At 37.7% G+C, this 23818-nt stretch overlaps 2 protein-coding genes across 2 annotated transcripts; one reads left to right on the forward strand and one right to left on the reverse strand.

Annotated features, from left to right (window-relative positions):
• Window positions 1–1247: 1247 nt before the first annotated feature.
• Window positions 1248–12327, reverse strand: LOC123702267 (putative pre-mRNA-splicing factor ATP-dependent RNA helicase PRP1). The gene is made up of 10 exons (XM_045649959.1): window positions 12174–12327; window positions 9982–10109; window positions 8194–9346; window positions 7569–7705; window positions 7094–7231; window positions 6022–6144; window positions 5269–5368; window positions 4111–4201; window positions 3294–3456; window positions 1248–2502 (listed from the first exon to the last, which is right to left on the reverse strand). Exons 1-10 carry the CDS (start codon window positions 12221–12223, stop codon window positions 2375–2377), a joined length of 2211 nt encoding a protein of 736 aa, XP_045505915.1. The 5' UTR covers window positions 12224–12327; the 3' UTR covers window positions 1248–2374.
• A 1578-nt stretch (window positions 12328–13905) lies between these two features.
• LOC123702230 (suppressor of cytokine signaling 5-like) lies at window positions 13906–23561 on the forward strand. Its single transcript, XM_045649926.1, has 12 exons — window positions 13906–14190; window positions 16216–16289; window positions 16674–16770; window positions 17475–17576; window positions 18741–18811; window positions 19581–19650; window positions 20121–20196; window positions 20712–20807; window positions 21160–21274; window positions 21908–22086; window positions 22790–22907; window positions 23327–23561. The coding sequence occupies exons 2-12, from the start codon at window positions 16265–16267 to the stop codon at window positions 23431–23433; spliced, it is 1056 nt and encodes a 351-aa protein (XP_045505882.1). The 5' UTR covers window positions 13906–14190; window positions 16216–16264; the 3' UTR covers window positions 23434–23561.
• Window positions 23562–23818: the final 257 nt, after the last annotated feature.

A 23818-nucleotide genomic window follows, 5' to 3' on the forward strand; every position in this document is an offset into this window, starting at 1 on the left:
TTCCATACATATGACAAGCGCGACTGACGTACGCACTGATGGTCGGTGAAGCTCTGCAACCGGCCTAAATGTTCACTATAAAAACGGGGTTTTGAAACCGCACATGTTGTGTAGGAAACTAAGATTTTGTTTTATTCCAAATGAGTTAGATGTAGTTTAGTTTAGATTGTGTAATTGTGAGGGTGTACGTGGATTATTGTTGAATAAAATATTGTTATGTATTTTGTGTTTCATTTTCTACTAGCTTTCAGCCCGCTGTTTCATCCGCTTTGTCTAAAACCTAATAGATTATATACTATACCTTCCTCTTGAATCACTCCTATCTATAATTAAAGTTGCCGGTGCTAATCCACTACCTACCTTCCAGCCTGACATCATTATCAGTAAATTTATACTTTTTTCTTTAAATTTGTACTTTTTTCCAGATTGTAGAAAGATTTCAGAGATATGTATTATAACATATTATTATCGATATATTTTAGTATTTGATCGTTAACAAGTAACACCGTAACAACTTTTTACGCTAGTGCGCGCAAGATAGATAGTAGGTAGATGTTTTTTTTTATTAAACTTTTATTGCATTTAAAACTTATTGCAAAAAACATAACTGGACAAGTTATGTTAGATAAAGGTAATTTAAAATAAAATGTTTATCGAACTGTTCGTGAGATCGGATCATGTAGGTACTTTGCTCGGAGTAGTTTAATTTCACAGAGTACCAGCACAGACTAACAATAATATACTACGTTAGCGGTGCATTTTCTTTCTTAACTTGTATTTAGTGTCCCAAACTGTTGTTTGGGACACTTAATACAAGTTTTAGTTACAAGTGGGCTACAGTAGCTATCGCGAACTGATTTTTAAGAATAGATACTCTTATTTCCCAGAGCGTATTCTTTTAGAAAGTGATTAATTAAAAATTGTATGAAAATTAATTTTCATAAACCCTGTGAGTAAAGTCGCTAAGTATATATTTTAAGCTGCCTTTTTTGTACGTTTAACTATCCAATAAACCAAATAAAATTAATATATGTTCAGCCGTTTATGAGCCATAAGTGACGTAACTAACACGATTATCTAGATAGTTAGATTTTAAATTACAGTCAATCAGCAAACAATTTACAAGCATATTTTAAAAATAAATTTACTTCTGGAGTTCAAGCAATACTTTAGTTAATTAATAATTACCTTAAAAACTTCATTTTTGTATGAATAAGAATGGAGGAGGATATAATAAAACACAAAAATATCAATATTAAAGTATATTACGCACAATTTGTGTAACATTATTTTTTCTCTTACACAGATACACAAGTCACTGTCTGTTCACTTCACTTTTTATCAAATATTTAACATTTGGGCCCCACTTGGGGCCTCGGGCCTTACCCTTATAGGGCAGCGAAATACTGGGGCCTCTAACATCGCAAATTTGGGGCCTCGACCTTCTAGGGCCTGAACTTCTCTTAAGAGAACGGTTTAAAAACACATACAATTATTTTAAACGAAGGCTTTATTAAAAAAAATCACATTATTTATACATTTTATTTTGTATATTTATACTAACATATCCGTACCGCGAGTACTAGTAATTAGCATTAAATTAAAACTACACTCCGAGGCCCCAAACATCTTCAAATACTCAAAACTCGACCATACTACAAACATCAGTTCCAATTAGCACAGTTATCCGACACAATAGAAAAGCGGCACAGTCATTACACGCAGCAGTCACAGTTCAGTGAAAATTGGGGCCTGGGGCCCTGGGCGGGTACACGGCATTTTGGGGCCTCACGATTTTATTTTGGTGGTACCGTTTGTAACACTCAACATGTTGGAGTTTTAGAGATGGAAAGCTCCAGATATACATTAGAGTATCATAATATCATATGTTGTGCTTTTTAATGCATGTGAACCTCTTTGTTTCCTTCCTTTCAGTCCAGCCGTTTGCAAGTCACACTCTTTGAATCACCTCTATTGCCTTTTCGCATGTTCAAATCCAACTGTACATTACTTTGCAGCTACTTCATTCGAGCCAATGTTGGCCAGCTTTTTTTATAGGGCCCCAATACATCATTATTCTCTTGAAGCTCCAATTACTCGTTATTTAGAGGGCCCCAAATGCCCCATTCACATGGCCCCAGACTCGCCAATAATCACTTGCTTTGTAGCCCCATTTACTCGCTGTTAGCAGGGCCCACCACTGCTTGCCACTTTTCAAGCCCTGCTGGTGCTTTTCAAGACCTTTTGCATGCTTGCTTGCTACTTTTAGAGTCTTTCTTGCCTACTATTCTCCACTTTACTGCCCGCTCCACTATCCACTCCACCGCTCTGGGGCCCGCACTCAACGGCCCGGGCCCCTGAAGCCCCCGGAGCCCTAGAAGCCCTCCTGGTAGGGCTTGGAGTCGAGCCGCGCCTGCAGCAGCTCGAGCTGGCGCCGCGCCTCGCACGCGGGGAAGTTGTTCAGCTCGTAGTACTGCGGGGCGATGCGCAGCAGCCACTCCGCTGCAAACATACAAATATATACTTTATATTGGGAACTTAACAATTAATAAAAAGAAATAAACAATTAAACGGGCATTATAAATTGTGTAAACTTTATATTAGAAATAAATGTAAAAACTAATCCTTCTAATATTATAAATGCGAAAGTTTGTGAGGTTGTGTATGTGTGAAAATACTACTGAACCGATTACAATGAAATTTAGCAATCCAAGTTACCTTCTATAAGTGTGCTGGATTTCATTGTAATCGGTTCAGTAGTATTTGCGCGAAAGAGTAACAAACACACATACACATACATCCAGCCTCACAAACTTTCGCATTCATATTAGTAGGATAAACTTGCTTTCACCCCGGCTTCGCCCACTTTATCTAAAGCCTAATAAGTTATAAATGTACTACAACTATACTCTTGAATCACTATCTATTAGAAAAGACCGCATCAAAATATGTTGCGTTATTTTAAAAATCTAATCATACAGACACACAGATAGCGACTATGTACATATATTATATGTAGTGATACTGAAGTATTGACCATTTCTACATACTGAGCGCAAACTCATCAACCCACCCACCCGCTCACTCACTCGCTCACTCACTAAAACCAACTCACGCTTGATATCCGTGACGGTGCGTATATAATTCTTGGTGGTGAGCACAAACTCGTTGTATATGACCCAGTCCGGTTTGTGGTCTAAGCACGTGGACGGGTGCAATTGAACCATCTGATTTACCCACTAACTCACTCACTAACTCCTTGCTCACTCACTCACTCACTAAAACCAACTCACGCTTGATATCCGTGACGGTGCGTATATAATTCTTGGTGGTGAGCACAAACTCGTTGTATATGACCCAGTCCGGCTTGTGATCTAGGCACGTGGACGGATGCAGTTGAACTATCTGATTGTCCTTAACCGTTAGATAGTGACCGCTTCGCTCTAAGTGGGCCACCTGCAAGTTATGGATAAGATGAATTGTAGTTATCTACACTAATATTATAAAGAGGAAAAAACTTTGTTTGATTGTAATGAATAGGCTCATAAACTACTGGACCGATTTTAAAAATTCTTTCACCATTAGAAGCAACGTTATAAACGAGTAACACACAAGTGGACGTTTTATAGTCTGTAATATTATACAAATTAAAAAAAAATCGATCCCGGGGCGGGATTCGAACCCGCCTCCTCCGCCATTTCGGGGCGAACGCCTGATTAACTTAAGCACCCGTTATCCCGCCAGAGCAATCGAATTTAATCTACTCTTTCAGTTTTGTGTCTAAGGGACACCCCACTTTTTATTCTTTATAATATACTAGCTTTCCACCCGCGGCATCGCCCGCGCAGTCAAAGCAAAACCCGCATAACTATGGGACCCGTTCCCGTGGGATTTCCGGAATATAACCGGTAAACCTATGTCCTTTCTCGGGTATCAAAATATCTCTATACCAAATTTCATGCAAATTGGTTCAGTAACTATGGCGTGATTGAGTAACAGACAGACAGACAGACAGAGTTACTTTCGCATTTATAATATTAGTATGGATAATTAAAATAATACTCCTCGTTTATTAAAGTCCTCATTCAGTAAAATAAAAACAAACATCACCTGCATAAAGAATCCATTGACGAGCGCTTTCCTTATATTAATGTAATAGTCTTTGCTAGTAAACTCCGTACTCGTTCTCTTCAAGCCGAATCTGGAAAATTAAACCATTCTATATTAATTAAAGTAAATAATAAAAAACGACTAGACCGTTTTTAACGGGACTTTTATCAATAAACAACTCGAAAAGTGTTTAAAACCACCCTCCACTAACCTACTATGCAATCTAACTATAAAAATAAATATAATAATAAAAAAATGTGTGCGTGTACTAGTGGACACACGTAAGAAGTGAAACTTCTTTATGACCTTATTTTTCAAAAAATTATTTACTATATGCAACTTTACAGAAATACGTCGAATCAAAGATGGCGCGTAACGGAAAAATGTCACGCGTAACGAATTTTTTCCAAACCCCGATAAAGGAGTTTCACTTCAAAAACTGTAATTATTGTATTGTTTGTATTAAATCTGTCCGTTTAAAGTGGGTCAAAATACAGTTTCAATGAGTCGATTGCATACAGTCGATCCTATTTTTGACCGACTTCAAAAAAGGTTCATCAATTCGGCCGGTATATTCTTTTTATGTTCAGTTGTATCGTATCTATGACATCACTAATTGCTTCTAAATTTATAAATACTAAATTTAAGTGTTTGTTTTAGTTACATGTAAAATTAAATTGTTATATTGACATGATTTGAAAAGAGCAACTATGGAGTTTCTTGCCGGTTCTTCTCCATAGATACTGCTTTCCGAATCGGTGGTAAATGTTAAAAATATGTAATGACAATTCAAAAGTGCTTCTAGAAGAAGTCTTAATCATTGAATAAATAAATGTTTGAGTTTGTGTTCAAAATGAATATTTTTCTTTCTTTAACCGACTTCAAAAAAAAAGGAGGAGGTTATCAATTCGGCCGGTATGTTTTTTTTTTTATGTATGTACACCGATTACTCCGAGGTCTCTGAACCGATTTACGTGATTCTTTTTTTGTTCGATGCGGGATGGTGTCGAATTGGTCCCATAAAAAATTTTATTCGGATAGGCCCAGTAGTGTTTATTTTATGAGCATTTTTGTCTATATTTATAAATGTTGCAAGTGCAAGTTTGAAGTCGGTTGTTTTTAACGCAGTTATCACTTGTTCTTTTTTTTCTTATATACCTGTCCATAATCCTACTGAGCTGTTGCCGCACGTTGTCGCCCGATTTCAGAGATCTGTAGTTGATGAAGTTATCGTAGCACCAGTGCGGGTCCTCCATGTCTGCGAATATTATATAAAAAAATATATTTAAACTAGCGTTCCAATCCGGCTTCGCCCGTCGTACATGTTAACGTTTTCTCTCCATAAGAACCATCCCCGTACTTCAAGGAATATTATAAAGAAAGAATTATCGAAATCGTTCCAGCCGTCAACAATCACACGTCTTGTTATAATTACACGTCTTGTTACAGTCACACGTCTTGTTACAATCACACGTTATATGAAACTTAAATATTACACGCCTACGTTTTCGCGGAAAAATCTTGCCTGCCTGGCAAGATTGGAGAAGGAGCTGTGGGTTATGTCGCATTCTTACCACAAAAACTCCACTGTGTTCTGTCGACCGGTTTTAATGGCGGAGACGCTGAAATTATTCAACTACGACCATAGATAACCTTTTGCGAATACCCTAATCGAAGTTATAAGTTATATTTCTACCATTTTATTATTTACTAGCTGTGCTTTGCGGTTTCACCCGTGACCCGCATTGCTCCACTCCTGTTGGTCTTAGCGTGATGATTAACCTATAACCTTCCCCGATAAATGGGCTATCGAACACCGAAACAATTTTTCAAATCGGACCAGTAGTTCCCGAGATTAGCGCGTTCAAACAAACAAACAAACTCTTATAATATTAGTATAGATGCACTCACTCTGCTTGAAAGCGTGGTACACGTTGAGCAGCGTGAGGTGATCGCCGTCGATGTGCGCGAACCGCATCTTGGCCTCGTCGGCCGCTTTGCGGGCTTCGTTCGGCCGGACGAAGCATTGCGGCACTGGAATATTAAATAATTATATTATTAGAAATACGCGAGGCCGGGTTAAATATTAGTTTGAATGTAAAAAGAACGTACTGCGATTCTACACAGCTACCTAATTGATGTAGGCAGTTGATAACAAATCGCGGCAAATCAACGAATATTAGCAAAGTGAGGGTAGTTGGGTCGAACGTCGTATAAACAACGTCCGAGCCCCCCCCCCCCCCCCCACAGGCACGATTCCGCTACGAGTCAAAGGAAAGCGGCAATTTATAGTATTCGACAGCTAAGCATGTTCGGACATGAAATAATGACAACTACATTGACTATTCATCCACAAAAATATTAAATCAAAAGTTACATCTAACAATATTATTTATAAGTAGAAATGGGAATTGAATAAAGAATTTTGAGGTAGCACTGAGAATACATACTAGGAAACATTTTTTCATATTACTCACTATTATAAAAATAAAAACGGAATACATGGAAGATGAAAATCTATTGAGTTCTTTGGCATATTATGATAATTGTATGTACATAGTCAGATATAAGTTACATATTATGTAAAATTAAATTGTAATATTGATGTCGTGGCCATATCATAGATTTGCTCATTTCATTAAACGGTTGCATTTCATGATGTGGCCAACATAGTTTGATCAGATCGTTAGATAATGTTTCACGATTTTGCCATCCACATTTTGCCAGATCGAATATAATATAGAGAGTCCATAAAAAATTCAAAAAGACGTGTGGCACTCGAAACTGCCGCGGTAAAGCTATTGCATGTTATGCCTTCAAGCCACACCTCCGCCCGTCGGAGTGGGGAGCGTGAGGTTTTCTCGTTACGGAATTTCTCGATTCGGTCCCCGCGCTCAAGGCCCGCGATAGAAGCTATGCAATAGCTTATTAATATTTTATGAACTTGTGTATTAGTGCCAAATTAATGATATGTGCTTCTCACCAGACAGCATGGCGGTGATGGACAGTATCTCATTGGAGCAGTTGTGATTGCACGAGGCGATCAGCATCTTGGCGAGTTGTGGGTCGAGCGGGAACTCCGCCATCACCGCGCCCAGGTCCGTCAGGTTGCCGTCGTCGTCTGCAATGTGCGGCGATAACGTTATGTGTGTTGTTATGTTAAAATGTGTGTGTGAAAAAAAAACAATGAAAAAATATTTCTAGTATTTTCTAGAGAAGTTTACGCGTGATGTAAGGAATAAATCACGTTTTAAATCCGTTAAAAAAATCTTTAATTTCTAAATGTATTTATTTCATACACACTATTTTACAACGACAGAAAATTTATGGGACCTAAATTGTTTACAAATATAATACGTGTGCATGTGTGTGTATGTGCGTGTGAGAGTGTGTGTGTGTGTAATTTATTTAAATAGTGTATGGCGTTCATATATGTTTTCTGTCTGTGTGTATCTCACCGAGCGCTGCGAGGTAGTTGAGCAGCTCGAGCGCGCGCATGAGGGTCTCCGGGGCGGGCGGGTCCATGAAGTCAAAGTGCACGAGGTCATCGATGCCCAGCTTTTTCAACTGCAAAACTACAGATCCTAAGTTCGATCTGCAACGGTAAGGCGGGCGGCATTAGGTACGGCTACAGCAACGGAACTGGCGGCTGGCTTGTTTGTATGTTTGTCCGGTTTGTATATGTCAGTTATTCGAAAGGAAAGGACACACTTTAAATTTACGTAGTAATTTGGTATATCATTAAAGTGAGAGGTCTATGAGTAAAATTTTAGTAAAATGATAGTTAAATTCTTATTTTCAGTTGCTCACTTGCTAGGAACCAGCTGTAATAACTCAACCCCCGGAATCACAGACACAATAGAAAATCTATTGTGTCGTGGCCCAATCAGGCCGCTCGGGGCTCAATGGGTTAATGCCTCAGTAAATAAAATTAGAGAGACCAAAAAACATTCAAGTATTTCAAGAATTCTTGCAAGTGTGTTAAAAGGAATAAGATTATAAATATTGACATAGAATGTGATTCCATAGTACAAAATACTAGATATTAAGATAAATATAAACGTAAACCACCACCCGAGTCACCTCAAAATCTCCGGATACGTATTATCCTGCATCTCGTTCTTGTACGCCTTCTCCGTGTACAGCCTGAAGCACTTCCCTGGCCTGGTCCTCCCCGCACGACCGGCCCTTTGTTGCGCTGACGCCTTACTTATCGGAGACACTAGTAATGATTCCACACGAATACGCGGATTGTACACTTTTTGCTTCGCGAAACCGGGATCGATCACAAACACTACACCGTCTATTGTTAGCGACGTTTCCGCTATGTTAGTTGAGACAACGACTTTCCGTCCGATCGCACCGTTCGCACGATTCGGAGGCGCTGGCTCGAAGATACGCTGTTGCAAGTTCGGTGGTAACGTTGAATATAGAGGAATACATTTCAATTCACCAGCATCTGGACCCAAATTATCAATTTCTCTCTTAATTCTTTTACACGCGTCTTCTATCTCCTCTTGACCAGTTAGGAAGAGCAGTATATCACCCGCCACTTCTTCGCACAAATGTATCTGTATAACCGTCCGTATTGCCGCTTCCAAATAATCTTTCTCCGGTTGTGGCGTGTAGAATATCTCTACGGGATGCGTTCTACCGGGCACATTCATCAACGGTGCGTTGTCGAAGTACTGCTGGAACTTGCCTGCGTCCAACGTAGCGGACATAATAACTAGCTTCAAGTCCGGCCGCTGTTTGATCACTTCTTTCAACACACCCATGAGTATATCCGTCGCTAGCGTCCTCTCGTGAGCCTCGTCGAGTAGAATTACTCTGTACTGTTCCAACATCGGATCCGACATGGCCTCTCGCAGCAACATACCGTCCGTCATGTATTTCAGCACTGTTTGAGGTCCGGAGCAGTCTTCGAAACGGATGCTGTAACCAACTTGCTGTCCGAGCGCTACGTCCATTTCTTCCGCGACTCTCTGAGCTACCGACATAGCGGCTACCCTTCTGGGCTGTGTACAGGCGACTCCCTTGGACTTGCCGGGTGTTATAGACGCAAACTCGACACACCACTGTGGTATTTGTGTGGTTTTGCCAGAGCCCGTCTCTCCGACGAGCACAACACACTGGTGCGTGTTCAGTTGTCGCATGAAGTCGTTCTTGTATTCCCACACGGGCAGGCCGAGCCGCCGTCGGAGCAGCTCGTGGTATCGCGGCGAGTGTGGAAGACCTGTGAAGAGTAAGGATGGAGGCAGCTTGTTAACGGTTATAACTTTAAAGGGGCTTTTAACTTATAAAATATAATTTACTAGCATCCGCCCGCGGCTTCGCCCGCGTTTTCAAAGAAAACCCGCATAGTTCCCGTTCCCGTGGGATTTCCAGGATAAAACCTATCCTATGTCCTTTCCTTCCTTACATTTAATCTATTAATAAACTTATTGTAGAGGAAAGGGCCCCTATAACTATAAAAGCGTTTGACAAAATAGGTATTACATTTCGGAAGCGTGAAATTGACTTGTCTTGGGGCTCTTGATGTTGGTGCAAAGGTTTGCTATAAGTACTGATTGAATATTTAAGGACTTTGTCACACAAAAAGATAACTAAAAAACGTAACCATCATTTTATTTAAATTGTCACATGAAAATTCATGTCCATGTTATTGTTAATGGAGGACACAGGCTCCTGAAAACAGTTTTTTACTATCTTAGGAGCCCTTTGATTTGTAAAATTATTATGGCAAAAATAAATCAAATTGTTGGAAAACAAAACCGGCCTAAGTGATAACCTCTTCCTTTTTTTTGAAGTCAGTTAAAAATTGAGAAAACTAACCACCAAATTAATACAATCCTAAGAATGCTACATTACCAGTATACGGGTTGATCCCTGGTGTGCTCGTAGCCGTTGGCGCCATCGCAGTGCCGAGCGTGGCCACCGTGTCCGACGACGATTCCCCGCTACTGCCTGACTTGGCTGCAGCTGCTGCTTTCTCCTCCCTGTTGAATAATATTTTATTATTTATTACAGTAGTAGTAAAATTTACAAGGCTGTATGTAAAAGTTATGAACTAATTTGTAGACTAATAAATTTATAAAGAATAGAAAAAATTCGATCACGATGTGGGACTCGAACCCGCATCCTTTCGCGCCATTCCGGGGTGATGCCTGACCAACTCAGCCACTCGTGACCCGCCAGAGCAATCAAATTTATTCTATTCTTTCAGTTTTATGTGTGAAGTGATCGAATTTTTTCTATTTTTAAAGCATTTTAATGCCATAAAAACCAAAAGTATAATTTGTAGACTTTTTCACAGTTATTATTGTAATCCATCTAATATATAAAATTCCCATGTCACAATGTTAGTTACCATACTCCTCCAAAACGGCTGGACCGATTCTCATGAAATTTTCTGTGCATATCAGGTAGATCTGAGAATCGGCCAACGTCTATTTTTCATACCCCTAAGTGATAAGAATAAGGCAGTACAATGTTTGCCAGGACAGCTAATATCTATATAAATTCTACAAACTAAGGGCCGGTGCAAATTTGGCGGAGCGCAGCACATTCTTCATTGTCAAACTATTATTGACATTGTCTATATTACAATAATGTTCAAAATAAATAATAATAATTTACTCTGAGGAACTTTGAAGTGTCACATACAAAGGTAGCGTGCTGCGCTTTTGGTACATAATACAAAGTCAAATGAAAGTATCAAAGTGATACACATAAATGTATTTTCTTTCTTTCAAATTATAATATGTTAATTATATTATATTATAATTGTTTGCTGCTATAACAGTGATTATGAATAAACATCTACAATGATGGCCGATTATACACATTTAGGCTCTCTACAGAATTGCCTCTACACAAGCAAGCCTCTTGCACAACACTGCCCATTGTGAAGAAGGCCCATTTAACATGTAAACATGAATGATTGATGCAAACATTGTCGGAAGGAAATGTTGTTTTACTGCTGGGTACTTTTTTTTATATGAAAGAAGGCAAATGAGCATGTGGATTGCCTGATGGTAAGCAATTCCACAGGCCATAGGCATCTACAGACGTGTCCAAAGATGTGTTGCCGACTACTCAATTCTTTATTCCAATACTACCTATATAAAAATAAATTAGTTAATTTGCAAAAATATGCGCTGGCATAAATTTAACACTTGTATGATTGATATTATTGGATTGTGATTTTAATCTCATTTGTCTATTAGTACTTTTATAAAATAATTTTTGAACTCCTGCTTTTCTTGCTTGAAATTGTTAATATATTGTATATGCTTGCAAAAATATCTTAATGAGGTATCGTTGCGTACTTACTTAAAACAAACGAAAATTTAACAGTACCTAATTAAACAGTAAACAATAGTATTGGTGTTCGTTCTTCGAATTTGTAAGATTTCAGGGGACACGAAAGCGAAAGTTTGTGAGGATGTGTGTGTGTTTGTTACTCTTTCACGCAAATACTATTGAACCGATTACAATGAAATTTAGCACACATATAGATGGTAACTTGGATTAACACATAGGATAAGTTTTATCCCTGAAATCTCACGGGAACAGGAACTGTGCAGGCTGTGTTTTCTTTGACTGCGCGGGCGAAGCCGCGGGCGGAAATTTAGTGTGGTATATAAAATATTAGGTTAAAAGTATAGCACGCGTTTTTCAGTCACTAATTGGATATATTATCATAGACAGACTACAAGCTAGGTAAAAAATAAACTTGCATACTTATTTAAATGAATATATTCTAGTTAAAATAAACTAATAAGAGAAATTAAAATTTAAAAACTGTACTAGTGCGTATGATAAATTTCGGGCTATTTATTATTTATTAATGAATCAGTAAATAATTAATTGTATTGCCATATAAAACATTGTTTCTTTTTTTAAATCAAATTTCACAAACAATTCGCACGTTACGAATTTAAAACATTCCTCTTTGTTTTATTTGGAATGGAAAACACGCTGTACTGCCGGAAAACAATGTACCTCCAAAGCATGCTATGAAACTTCAGTTTTCAGCCAAATATTTCTATTTCACTCACCGTTTTTTCTTTATAAAAGGATCCATTACTTCAATTCTCCGTTTGGACATTTTATAATGCACACATAAAACACATAAATTAAACACACGAGAAAATTCCACGAATTTTCAATAATATACGATAACTTACAAGATGGCGTCCACAAAAACCATAGATTGACAATTATTGCTTTCTACAATAGACTATTGTCTTTTGTAGGTAGATTATATACTGAAGTAAATAAAAGATAACTACATATTTCAATGTGATTTTAACACGATTTTAATAATATAAAAAAAGAAAGAAAACAATATATATACAGAAAGAAGTGCACACAGTTTACACCCACCTTTTGTTTCAAACTTGGTTTCAAAGAAAAGCGAAAGCGTCGACCTTCACTCAAAATTATTTAAGCAAAAGCACGCAAAAGAACGTGGGTAGATAAAAAAAAATCTTGGTAGCAATACAGGGCATTGTAGAATATATACGTACAGAGTGTTCAAAGAAGTAGTGATATACTGAAGCTGGGAGGCAGAGGGCTATCCGAATCATCCCCATGTATGTTATGCCGCATAACATAACTTAATATACGATTTTTATTTTCAAAGTTATGAATTTTTTTTTAAGTTATTTATGGTGACGTTTGATTTTTGATTTATGGTGACGTGAATTATTGCGCTAATGCTTTGTGCTTGATCTTCCGCGTCCCGCGTCCCCCCCATACGTTCTCGCTCACTCTATATCGCTGTCTATACTCACACAGTAAAGTACCTACACGTTGCAAAAAAATAATCAGACGGGATTGGCTTTCTAAGCTAGGTACTTGACGTACCTACTCCGAGTTGCTTTTATTGATATTGTCGAGTTTGATTGTTATATCGTTTGATGTATTTGATTGTTATTTATTTTCGTCAAGTTTTAGTTACACGCTTTAAAAACAAATGGATGAACCAAAAAAACGATGTTAGAGAACTTAAGTTTCCAACCCTACCAAAAGTACCCGTCGCCATCTCAAAGAGTAAAGTAATAGGCGCCATCTTCAGGTCTATTCTCTATCTGCTCGGGTTATACCCAGTATGGTCACAATTACAAGGGCCCGTAAAAAATAGAATCACATAAAATATTGCTGTTTGGCTTTAAAAACTTGTTCCATCTATCAGGTAGCTACCCTGAAAATTTCATTTTATTATTCTTATGGCTTCAATTGAAAAATTGAAATCTAAATGTGGTAAATGCAAAATTTCAAATTTCCTTGATGATTATAAAACCAAAGTAAAATCAATTACAAAAAAAATTTAAAACGACCCCTTTTGCTCAATGCAAGTGCGACATCACCGGAAAGAGTTGTCTTTAAAACGCCTGAATTCACTTTATTATTTTTAATGAGTTCTTCTGCTGAACTTCCTCCAAATTGCGCCATTAACTCGGATAGCCCTCTAGGTCCTCTACCTCCCAGTTTCAGTATATTACTATTTTTTTTTACACCCTGTACGTAATAGTACGTTTACATCAGCTATTACTCCTGAAAATTTACTTCACGTTAATAATTTCGTAATTTAAATTAGGCCTCATGTACAAATTCTACGGATATCGCGCCAATATTAACCAGATTCTATAAATAATTATTTCTAAGCTTATCAATTTCTTTTTGATTTGAATAATTATAAAATTAGAATTCAGCATTCATTTATAATTTTCTATCGGATAAAGTCAGCCGTAAAACGAAACTGAAGACATCAAGAATGGACAGAATCAGACAATCAGACAGAATCAAAAACAAAATGTCACACCGACAAAGTAATTGCGTATTTTGGTTGTGTGATTTATATTAAAACTAAATAATTTGTTGTAAATAAGTTATGTTAAGTGTTGTTTTTAAGTTTTGTAAATAAGATTGCAATGTGGTGTGTAAACGTAAAGTTTTAAATGTGCAGTGAACTTACATATAGTGAAAGTTTATGTCTAGCCGAATATCGAAATAGATACAAGGGATAGTTGCGAAAACGACACAAGTTACTAAAATATAACTTAATTAGACGTGAGTACTTTTTTGAATGAATGAATTTAATAAATGTAGGAATTAGATCATGCATGGAACTTTTTCAAGATGGCGGACGCATAACTCGATTTGTTTATTTTTTCTATTTCAATTTCACACCCCCGTGCTTCTCCGCTATAACCATTAGTGTTATTTATTTTTACTGTAAATGGTTATAAATTGAAGCCTGTTATTATTTATTTACCCGTCATGGATAAACCTTTTTTGTTTACAAAAGGTTAATGAACTTGTCAAAACCTGTCGAAGTTTTCTTATTTCCTCCGAGGCTCACGACAGATAGATAGGTAACTGATAGGTAAATAAAAAAATGAGGTAAATTTTTCAGATAAGGTATTATCTACCATTCATTCTTTTATTTAGATTGTATTGTGTTTACTATCGTCATGCTCAAATATATTTATTTGAGAACTGCTCTTACCTTCTTTTAAATTTTAATTACCTTATGATTATGTATTTTTTAGCGAGAGAAGAACCTATGAATTTCCTCGACGATTTTCTAGCGTACTATTCCTAGCTACAATTCTAAAAGTTGGTAATATTATTTTATGAATTGTCTACTCATCACTCACTAACTATGCCCCGCGGTTTTAACCGCATTGCGCTACCAACCACGCAGTTGATGGCTTGAAGTGGTCGGGACTGCTCGAACAGTCATGTGTACGGTAGTAAATGGATAACAATAGGTCACCACGCAGTTGCGACTTTAAGCAGTCAGCCTCAATTGCTTCAAGCGCTGTATAGTGTATAGCCGCTCTTATAACCATTAATTCGCTTGTCTCACAATTAGATACAGTTTTAGTTAATGAAACATTGTCTCGTTGAATCATTTTAATTGATGCTTATAGTTTATGAGTCACGTTTCAATGTGAGTAATTTGTGAGAGTTTGTATGTGCAATGGTTGTGTTTAATTTATATTTGTTGGTTTTACCCACAGTGCTCTAGTCCTATTGGTCTTAGCGAGATGATATATTATAGGCTATAGCCTTCCTCGATAAATGGGCTATCTAACACTGTAAAAATTTTTCAAATCGGACCGGTAGTTCCTGAGATTAGCGCTTTCAAACAAACAAACTCTTCAGCGTTATAATATTAGTATAGATTTGTTACGTTTAAGTGAATAATCTTTTTCTTTAAGTGTTTTGTAAGAGGGAGATTTTTTTGTGCAAGTAATGGTTAGGCTGAATGCATTTATATTTGTTTACATTATAAATATGTAGTTTGTTTAAACATAATGATTGCAAAAAGTATATGTACTACCTCAAATTGAAAAATATTTTCAGTGTAGATAGTCCTTTTATTGAGGAAGGATATATGCTGTATAATACCGCATGCTAGAATTATAAAAGGGCTGATAGACGTACGAACTTTAAAGTCGCGGTTTTAAAGTTCGCGTACTTACTCGGCTCGCGGCGGTGACAGACGTGCGAGCCAAGGCGGGCTTCGAGTAAAATTTCAAACATGTTGGATCGTCAACGAACTTACTCGACGGTTTTTAAGTACGCGTACTTGGGGTGACACACGAGCGAAAAAGGTCGTCGAGCCACAAGTTCACGTACTTACTCGTACGTCTGTCAGCCCTTTAAGATCAGCTTAAAGAAAATGCTGCATGAATTGTAGTTATACAAATATGTAATAATTCATGTTGCAATTTATCCTTTTAGAAGCATGCTTGTAAATTAGAAAAATGAAGCATGCTTTTTTAAATTTAATTAAGCAACCCAGGTAATTAGTATAGTTAGTCGTTTTGATGATTTTGATACAGTCATACATATATTAGTAGTATATCTATAGATAGAAGATAGATTTAGAAGAAACAGTATTTATCATTTAATAACTCAGCCCCCGGAATCACAGACACAATAGGAAATCTATTGTGTCGTGGACCGATCGGGCCGCTCGGGGCTCAATGGGTTAAAATGTAATCAATATCTGGTAAACATTAATTAACAAAAATGAACCCATACTTTATGAATGAATCTCTAAATAACAATTTTCCCTTCCAGATGGTAGTTTGCTGGTCAAACTGCTCATAGTGCCTAGATCACAGATACAATGGGGCAGCAGACATCAAGAAAGAGTGAGTATATAATGTTATTACATATTATCAGCTTTTAAAACGAAAGTATAAAAAGAATATAAATTTATAAAGAATAGAAAAAATTCGATCACAAGGCGGGACTCGAACCCGCATCATTTCACACCAATACGGGGCAGATGCTTGACCAACACGGCAGCTCGTGACCCGCCATAGCGATCGAATTTATTCTATTCTTTCAGTTTTATGTGTCTAAGGTACACACCGCGCGCCATCTATTGGGATGATTAACAACCATCTCAACCAACACGAAACAGGATGCGGGTTCGAGTCCCACCTCGTGATCGAATTTTTTCTATTCCTTATAAATTTATAGAAAGTGACGGTTTATACTATGTAGTGATATTATTTATGTATCGATTCCAGGCGGCGAATGCACGTGCGGCTGCGGCGCGTGGGAGCGGCGACGCTACGTCGAGTCGCCGAGCAGCGTGCACAGATACGTCAGCGCTGTTACCGATAGGTGAGGGTTGGTTTAGCTACCCGTATTTTGTTTATAAAGTGTGATAGTTCCAGGCAATGTAATAACTTATAAGTGAAAAGATGTAGATAGTTTACCAACATAACATTCAAACTTCAAAAACGGCACACTAATGCACGTACGATTAGACGTCAATGTCGTGAACGAGAAAGAGACCTTAAATCTTTTCACTTTTTTACTGTATGGTCTCCAGGACATAAAGCATCTATTAATTTTGTAATTGTTATTTACATTAATAATTTTCTTTTCTTAGTTCTTAATTACATAAAAAATAAAAATGAGTTAGTAAAATGGATGGGTGATGTTTTACACGAGTGAATTAATTTTTGCTAACATGAGTGAACTTATTTCATCCTTCATTGGTAATCTGGAAGATTGGGCTACATAGCGACAAGACCCCGTTTTTTCTCTTGTTTATATTCTTTTTGTGAATCTGTGTTAGTTTTTTGTGCAACAAATATAATATTGTTATGTACTGTGTACTGTAATCTCCATATTATATAACTAGCTGTTGCCCGCAGCTTCGCTTGCGTGGAAAAGATAAATTTTCATGGTACGTCCAGTGGTTTGGGCTCCGGTTGATAGATCACTATATCAGTCACCTTTGAGTTTTATATACATAGATTGTAATTGTTTTTAGTGTGGAACATTAGGGTGTCAAATAAACAGATAATTATATATAACAGATGGAGCGGTCGGCAGTGCTCGTGCCGGCGGCGGCGCTGGCGACGCGCCGCGTGCGTGTGCACCGCGTACAGGCGCGTTAGCGACGCGTGCAACGACGACCGGTCAGTGATGACATTCATTAATTTATTTATTTATTTACTAGGGGTCCGGAGGCCCACATCCCTTCCCATCCCCTACCCATCCTCTCCTTCCCTATCCTCATGCCCTCCCATCCTCGCCCCTTCTCCCTAAATCCTTCCAAATCCCTTTGAGGATAGCAACACATCCACTTCCCAGTGGAGTGGATGCTTATGGGCGGCGTGTATCGCTTAACACCAGGCGACGCGTCTGCTCGGTTGCTATCCTATAGCATAAAAAAAAAAAAAAATTTATTTACTAGAGTTCCGCCCGCGGCTTCGCCCGCGTTTGCAAAGGAAAACCCGCATAGTTCCCGTTCCCGTGGGATTTCCGGGATAAAAACTATCCTATGTGTTAATCCAAGTTACCCTCTATATGTGTGCTAAATTTCATTGTAATCGGTTCCGTAGTTTTTACGTGAAAGAGTAACAAACATCCATACATCCATACAAACTTTCGCATTTACAATATTAGTAGGATTTATTTCAGGCTACAAAATACGTAGTTACAGTTAAAGATCTTAATATAACTTAAAACTACTTAAATACTAAATTAATATCACACGCTATGTTTTCGGCGTGTGACGCGACTAAAAACCGGCCAAGTTCGAGTCGGACTCGCGCACGAAAGGTTCCGTACTATGAGGACGCCCCTTAATAAACATATTTTAATTTTTAGTATTTGTTGTTATAGTGGCAACGGAAATACATCATTTGTGAAAATTTCAGCTTTCTAGCTATCACGGTTTATAAGATACAGCCTGAAGACAGACAGACAACAAAGTCTCAATATTAGGGTCCCGTTTTGCTGTTTCGGTACGGAATTTTTAAGCACTAGAAAAAAAATTATATCCTTTGTTTTATGTTATTAACTTATTAGACAATTTCGTTGTGGACTTGTCGAGAACATCTAAAGAGTATTTAACCCATTGAGCCCCAAGCGGCCCGATCGATCCAAGACACAATAGATTTTCTATTGTGTCTGTGATTCCGGGGCCTGAGTTATTAAAATAAATAAAGTCAAGAATCTTCCCAATACATATTGTAATTATAATTATAAAACTTGATAATAGTGATCAAATTCTAATTGTATATTTGATTAAAATGTGTAGATTATTATGTTATTATTCAAATCTATTCGTGTTTCAGATTAGCGGCAGTATTGACGCTGGGCGCGCGTGACCTGAGGCGGGAGTTGGAATCTATTGTCATAAATACTGGTAAATATTGTAATTATTTAAAACTAGCTTTCCGCCCGCGGCATCGCCCGCGCAGTCAAAGAGAAACCCGCATATTTCCCGTTCCCGTGGGATTTCCGGGATAAAACCTAACCTATTTCCCGGGGTAAAAAGTAGCCTATGTCCTTTCTCGGGTATCAAAATATCTCTATGCCAAATTTCATGCAAATTGGTTCAGTAGTTAAGGCGTGATTGAGTAACAGACAGACAGAGTTACTTCCGCATTTATAATATTAGTATGGATTAACTAGTTTTTAGAAGAAGCCTAGCTTCCTAATCCAGATTTTATTAGTATTTTTCCATACAAGTCTGATGTGGTAAATATTAATCTATGCATTGTGACGATTAAAAATATGTCTAGTTGAGGAACTAATGTTTTTGAGTTTTCATTTTAAAACGACTTTCTTTAATTATGTCTAACTAGAAGTTGCCCGCAGCTTCGCTTGCGTGGAAAAGATAAATTTTCATGGTATAAGTTTTCATCCCCTATTTTACCCCTTTAGAGGATGAATTTTCTAAAATCCTATCTCAGAGGACGCCTATGTTATGACATCTACCTGCATGCCAAATTTCAGCCTGATATGTCCAGTGGTTTGGGCTGTGCGTTGATAGATCACTATATCAGTCACCTTTGAGTTTTATATATATAGATATCCAACCGTTCACATGTCTGTTCCCAAAAAAATTGTCAATTTTTCAAACATTTTTTTATCGGCAAGTTTTTCAATTTATTTAGGATCATTATTTTCAGATGGTGATACAAATATAGAGGATGTGGAACCGACGGCTGAGGTTTATGTGCTCTCCGTCGCACCGCGCACGTGAGTTTTCATTTTAAACTAAATTAAGTTATTTAAGTTAAATATGTCACTTAAACTTAGTTTATGGTTTGTATGTGTGCATTTGATATTTGTAAAATAACTATAATATGTAATGTAGTTTTATAAAGTTTTTTATACCTACTAATAAAAATGTTTTTTTGGGCTAAAAATCAAAATATTATATTCTTTTTAAAGTGAAACTTTTATTACATCGTCTCAAACTTTTTGGTCTGTGTAGCGCATGTCGCGTGACGCACGATACGTACGATAATTATCGTACAAATACGATAATTTTTATTTTAAATGTCTATAGTGTGAAAAATTTTCACTTTTACCGTGGTTTCATAAAACCACACAACATTTTTTTTTATTCCATTACATTCTTATTATTTCAAGTTTAATTTTTATATTTGTGTGTGTGTTTTTTATTATTTTTTATCACTAAATGTCTTTTTTACGCTCAATTTCAGTGAAGGCGATCTCCCCCCAGATGCGAGGGGCAATGAATTGGTGCAGAGCAATGATGGATCCATCAGGCGGTTTCAGGTTCGATTCCCGTGTTTCCTTTTTTGATTAAAATAAAATATACAAAAAAATAAATATAAATTTTGTTTGTATATTTGGAAGAGTTTTTTTTATTTATTATTGGTCAGAAAATTATTCAAACAATAATTTAACAAGAGCAATTATTGTTCTTTTGAAAAATAATTGTGGTAAGGCGGAAGCCATGAAAAAGTATGAAACTTGTGTTATAGTAATATTATGTACTGTGAATGTAAAAAAGTATTTAGTAAGTATTGTAAAAACATTACATACTCCATTTTTTTTAATAACTAACATGAAAAATTAATAAATCCATACTAATATTATAAATGCGAAAGTAATTCTGTCTGTCTGTCTGTTACTCAATCACGCCTTAACTACTGAATCAATTTGCATGAAATTTGGTATAGAGATATTTTGATACCCGAGAAAGGACATAGGTTTTTCTTTGAAAACTAGGGCGAAGCCGCGGGCGGAATGCTAGTTATATATATTTATTTATGAATGAATAATTGCAGGTGGTGTGCGGCAGTGAACTACGCGCTCTGCTCTTACGGGCCCCATCGTTACAGCACTCGTTGCCTGCAAACGCACACACTAAAGTGCATACACAGGTAATCCATACTTATTAATATTATAAATGCGAAAGTAACTCTGTCTGTCTGTTACTTAATCACGCCTTAACTACTGAACCAATTTTCATGAAATTTGGTATGGAGATATTTTGATACCCGAGAAAGGAGGATAGGTTTTATCCCGGAAATCCCACGGGAACGGGAACTATGCGGGTTTTTCTTTAACTGCGCGGGCGATGCCGCGGGTGGAAAGCTAGTATATTATAAGAACCAATAGGAGCGAATCAATGTAGGTAACAGGTAGTTTGAAGTAAACAGCTTACTTCAAATTTCTTATTTTTTAAATTTTTTGTACTAGAAATAATAAATAAAGTATATGTGTCGCTTACAGGTGGACTACAAGCACTGTCTAGTGCCGGACCTGCAAGAGATCACGGCCTGCTCGTTCTACTGGGGCAAGATGGACCGCTACGAGGCTGAACGCTTGCTCGATAATAAACCCGAAGGTAATCCATTATTATGATTGTTTCAGAATATGATATTTTGGTTTTTAGGCATTCAAATGGTTTATAAATATAAATTTGAAGAATAAAATGCTATAATGGGACCACGGGTGGCCGAATTGGTCAAGCGTCCGCCCTGGATTGGTGGAAAGACACGGGTTCGAATCCCGTCTCGTGATCGATTTTTTTAAATTAATATTTTTTTTAATTAATCTTAGCACAGAATAAGATCAATCTCTATATACAGGATGTTAGTGTAAACATTGTTACCCTTGAAACCAGTGGTTTGGTTTCAGTTTTGAAACGTAAATAAATTGAAAAAAAAAAATGTTGTTTGAAGTGAAAATTAGTTCGGCGCGTTGGAAGTTAAATTTCAAGATCGCGTCATGGCAATACCGTCACGTAAGGCGACGATTATTTATGTTTGAATTTTGCCAAAGTAGTTTCTTTTCTTGTGTGCTTGTGTGCTCGGTACACACATGCTTCTTAAAATAAATTAAAAAATCTTAATTTTAAGGATGAAATTGGCTTGCCTGCCTAGTCTATCTCACATGATATTCTCTAGCAGGCACTTGGGGGTGTGTGTGTGTTATGTCTCTGGCCTGATTAGTATCTCAATATTATATTCTTCTTCAGGCACGTTCCTGCTGCGCGACTCTGCGCAAGAGGAGCACCTGTTCTCTGTGTCGTTCCGCAAGTACGGTCGCTCGCTACACGCGCGCATAGAACACTATCGGCACCGGTTCAGCTTTGACTGCCACGACCCGGCCGTGTTCGCGGCGCCCACCGTCACCGGCCTCATCGAGCACTATAAGGTTTATTACTTACTTATTTACTTACTTACTTACACAATATACAGATACTTATTTCAAGTACATACAACACTACCGACACATAAGTGCTTACATCCACCAGCCTTTCCCAACCTGGGGCCGGCAGACCCTTGGAGGTCCGCAGACAAATCAAGAAAATTACGAAAACTTTAGTGACCACTTGACCAGACTATTCTGACGACCGGACTGTGTATTTTTCAATTTTAAGACGGAATAATCAGTCAAGTGTTGGGTGGCTAAACTATTTCATACAAAACCACTGCAAGAAATCAGTCAAATTTTAAAATAACATAGATTTACGTATAGGTCAACTAATTTTGCTTAAACTTAAAACTTATTCGCAGTACTCACTCTAATAATTAATTTATATCCATTGAGATAATATTGCTACGTATGGAGGAGACACCACGAACAAAATCTGTGCGCCATTTTTTTGCTCTAACTAAGTTTTAAAAATTATTATCTAGTTAGGTACTTACCGATGAAAGTTATTCCTTTGCACATTTCCGTATTATTTGTGCAATATCGTAATACACACGAAGGCACATTTGATGCGTTTCACTTTAAAACAAATAAAAAATGAGCGTGCAGTTAAGCCATATGGCGCATTTTGAGCGGAACATAAGTGATGTAGGCGGTGTCGTCTCCATATGTATATCTCAATGTTTATATCCCTTGTGTGTAGGACCCCGCGTGCGTGATGTTCTTCGAGCCGATGCTAACGGCGCCCTTACCGCGAACCGCGCCCTTCTCGCTGCAGCAGCTCGCGCGGGCCGTCATCGTGTCGCACACCAACTATGACGGTGAGTTGTACACACACACACACACGCGCGCACACACACACACACACACACACACACACACACATACATATATAAATGTAGACAGAAAAATACAGACACACGCGCACAGAGAAAAGTATATATATTATACACATAGTCGCATGCAAAAATAGAGGAATGTTTCCTTTCAGCAAAATTTGGTATCTCAAGTATTTTAGCCTTTAGGTACTTTTCATCTAGCCCCATTGAAACCTGTTACATGGGTTGTAATGATCACCTATAGCCTTCCTCGATAAATAGGCTATATAACACCGAAATAATTTTTCAAATAGGACCAGTAGTTCCTGAGATTAACGCGTTCAAACAAACAAAAAAACAAACTCATCAGCTTTATAATATTAGTATAGATTAGTACTAACCATCCCCCCCTCCCCCCACAGGTGTGGAGCAGCTCCCCCTCCCCGGGCGTCTCCGCGCGTACCTCAAGGAGTACCACTACAGGCAGCGCGTGCGCGTGCGACGCCTCGAGCGCGACCTGTACCACTGACTAACGGTGACTGTACGTGACTAACGGTGACTATACGTGACTATGAATGACTATAAGTGACTATACGTGACTATGCGTGACTATATGGGTATATACGTGACTATAAGAGACTATACGTGACTATATGTGACTATATCGCACCTTCGGTAGAACAAGGGCATAATTGTCAAAAATTGCCAAAATGACTTAAATATGCAGAAATGCTTTAAAAAGGCCCTTTCAACTGGAGGGACAAAGACATTCGTTTAATTCCTACAAAAAACAGCCAGATTGAAATAATGGCGTTGTCATTTTGGCGCTATTTTGTTTCTCTCTTGGCGAGACAAAGTCTCATTGGTTAGTTGTGCCATCGGCGGGGACTGAGCTAGCTGTCACTTGGAGCGCT

The sequence above is a fragment of the Colias croceus genome, chromosome 23 (assembly GCF_905220415.1).
Source record: "Colias croceus chromosome 23, ilColCroc2.1".
Classification (NCBI taxonomy): Eukaryota; Metazoa; Arthropoda; class Insecta; order Lepidoptera; family Pieridae; genus Colias; species Colias croceus.

What these genes read in the sequence shown, in the direction of transcription:
- LOC123702267 (XM_045649959.1), bottom strand. Translation starts at nt 12,223, where the DNA reads ATGTCCAAACGGAGAATTGAAGTAATGGATCCTTTTATAAAGAAAAAA. An exon ending in CCTTTTATAAAGAAAAAACG is followed by an intron (nt 10,110 to 12,173) that starts GTGAGTGAAATA and finishes ATTATTCAACAG; the next exon opens with GGAGGAGAAAGCAGCAGCTG. An exon ending in CTCAGTAGGATTATGGACAG is followed by an intron (nt 4,202 to 5,268) that starts GTATATAAGAAA and finishes TTAATTTTCCAG; the next exon opens with ATTCGGCTTGAAGAGAACGA.
- LOC123702230 (XM_045649926.1), top strand. Translation starts at nt 16,265, where the DNA reads ATGGGGCAGCAGACATCAAGAAAGA. An exon ending in GACGCGTGCAACGACGACCG is followed by an intron (nt 17,577 to 18,740) that starts GTCAGTGATGAC and finishes TTCGTGTTTCAG; the next exon opens with ATTAGCGGCAGTATTGACGC. An exon ending in CTCTCCGTCGCACCGCGCAC is followed by an intron (nt 19,651 to 20,120) that starts GTGAGTTTTCAT and finishes GCTCAATTTCAG; the next exon opens with TGAAGGCGATCTCCCCCCAG.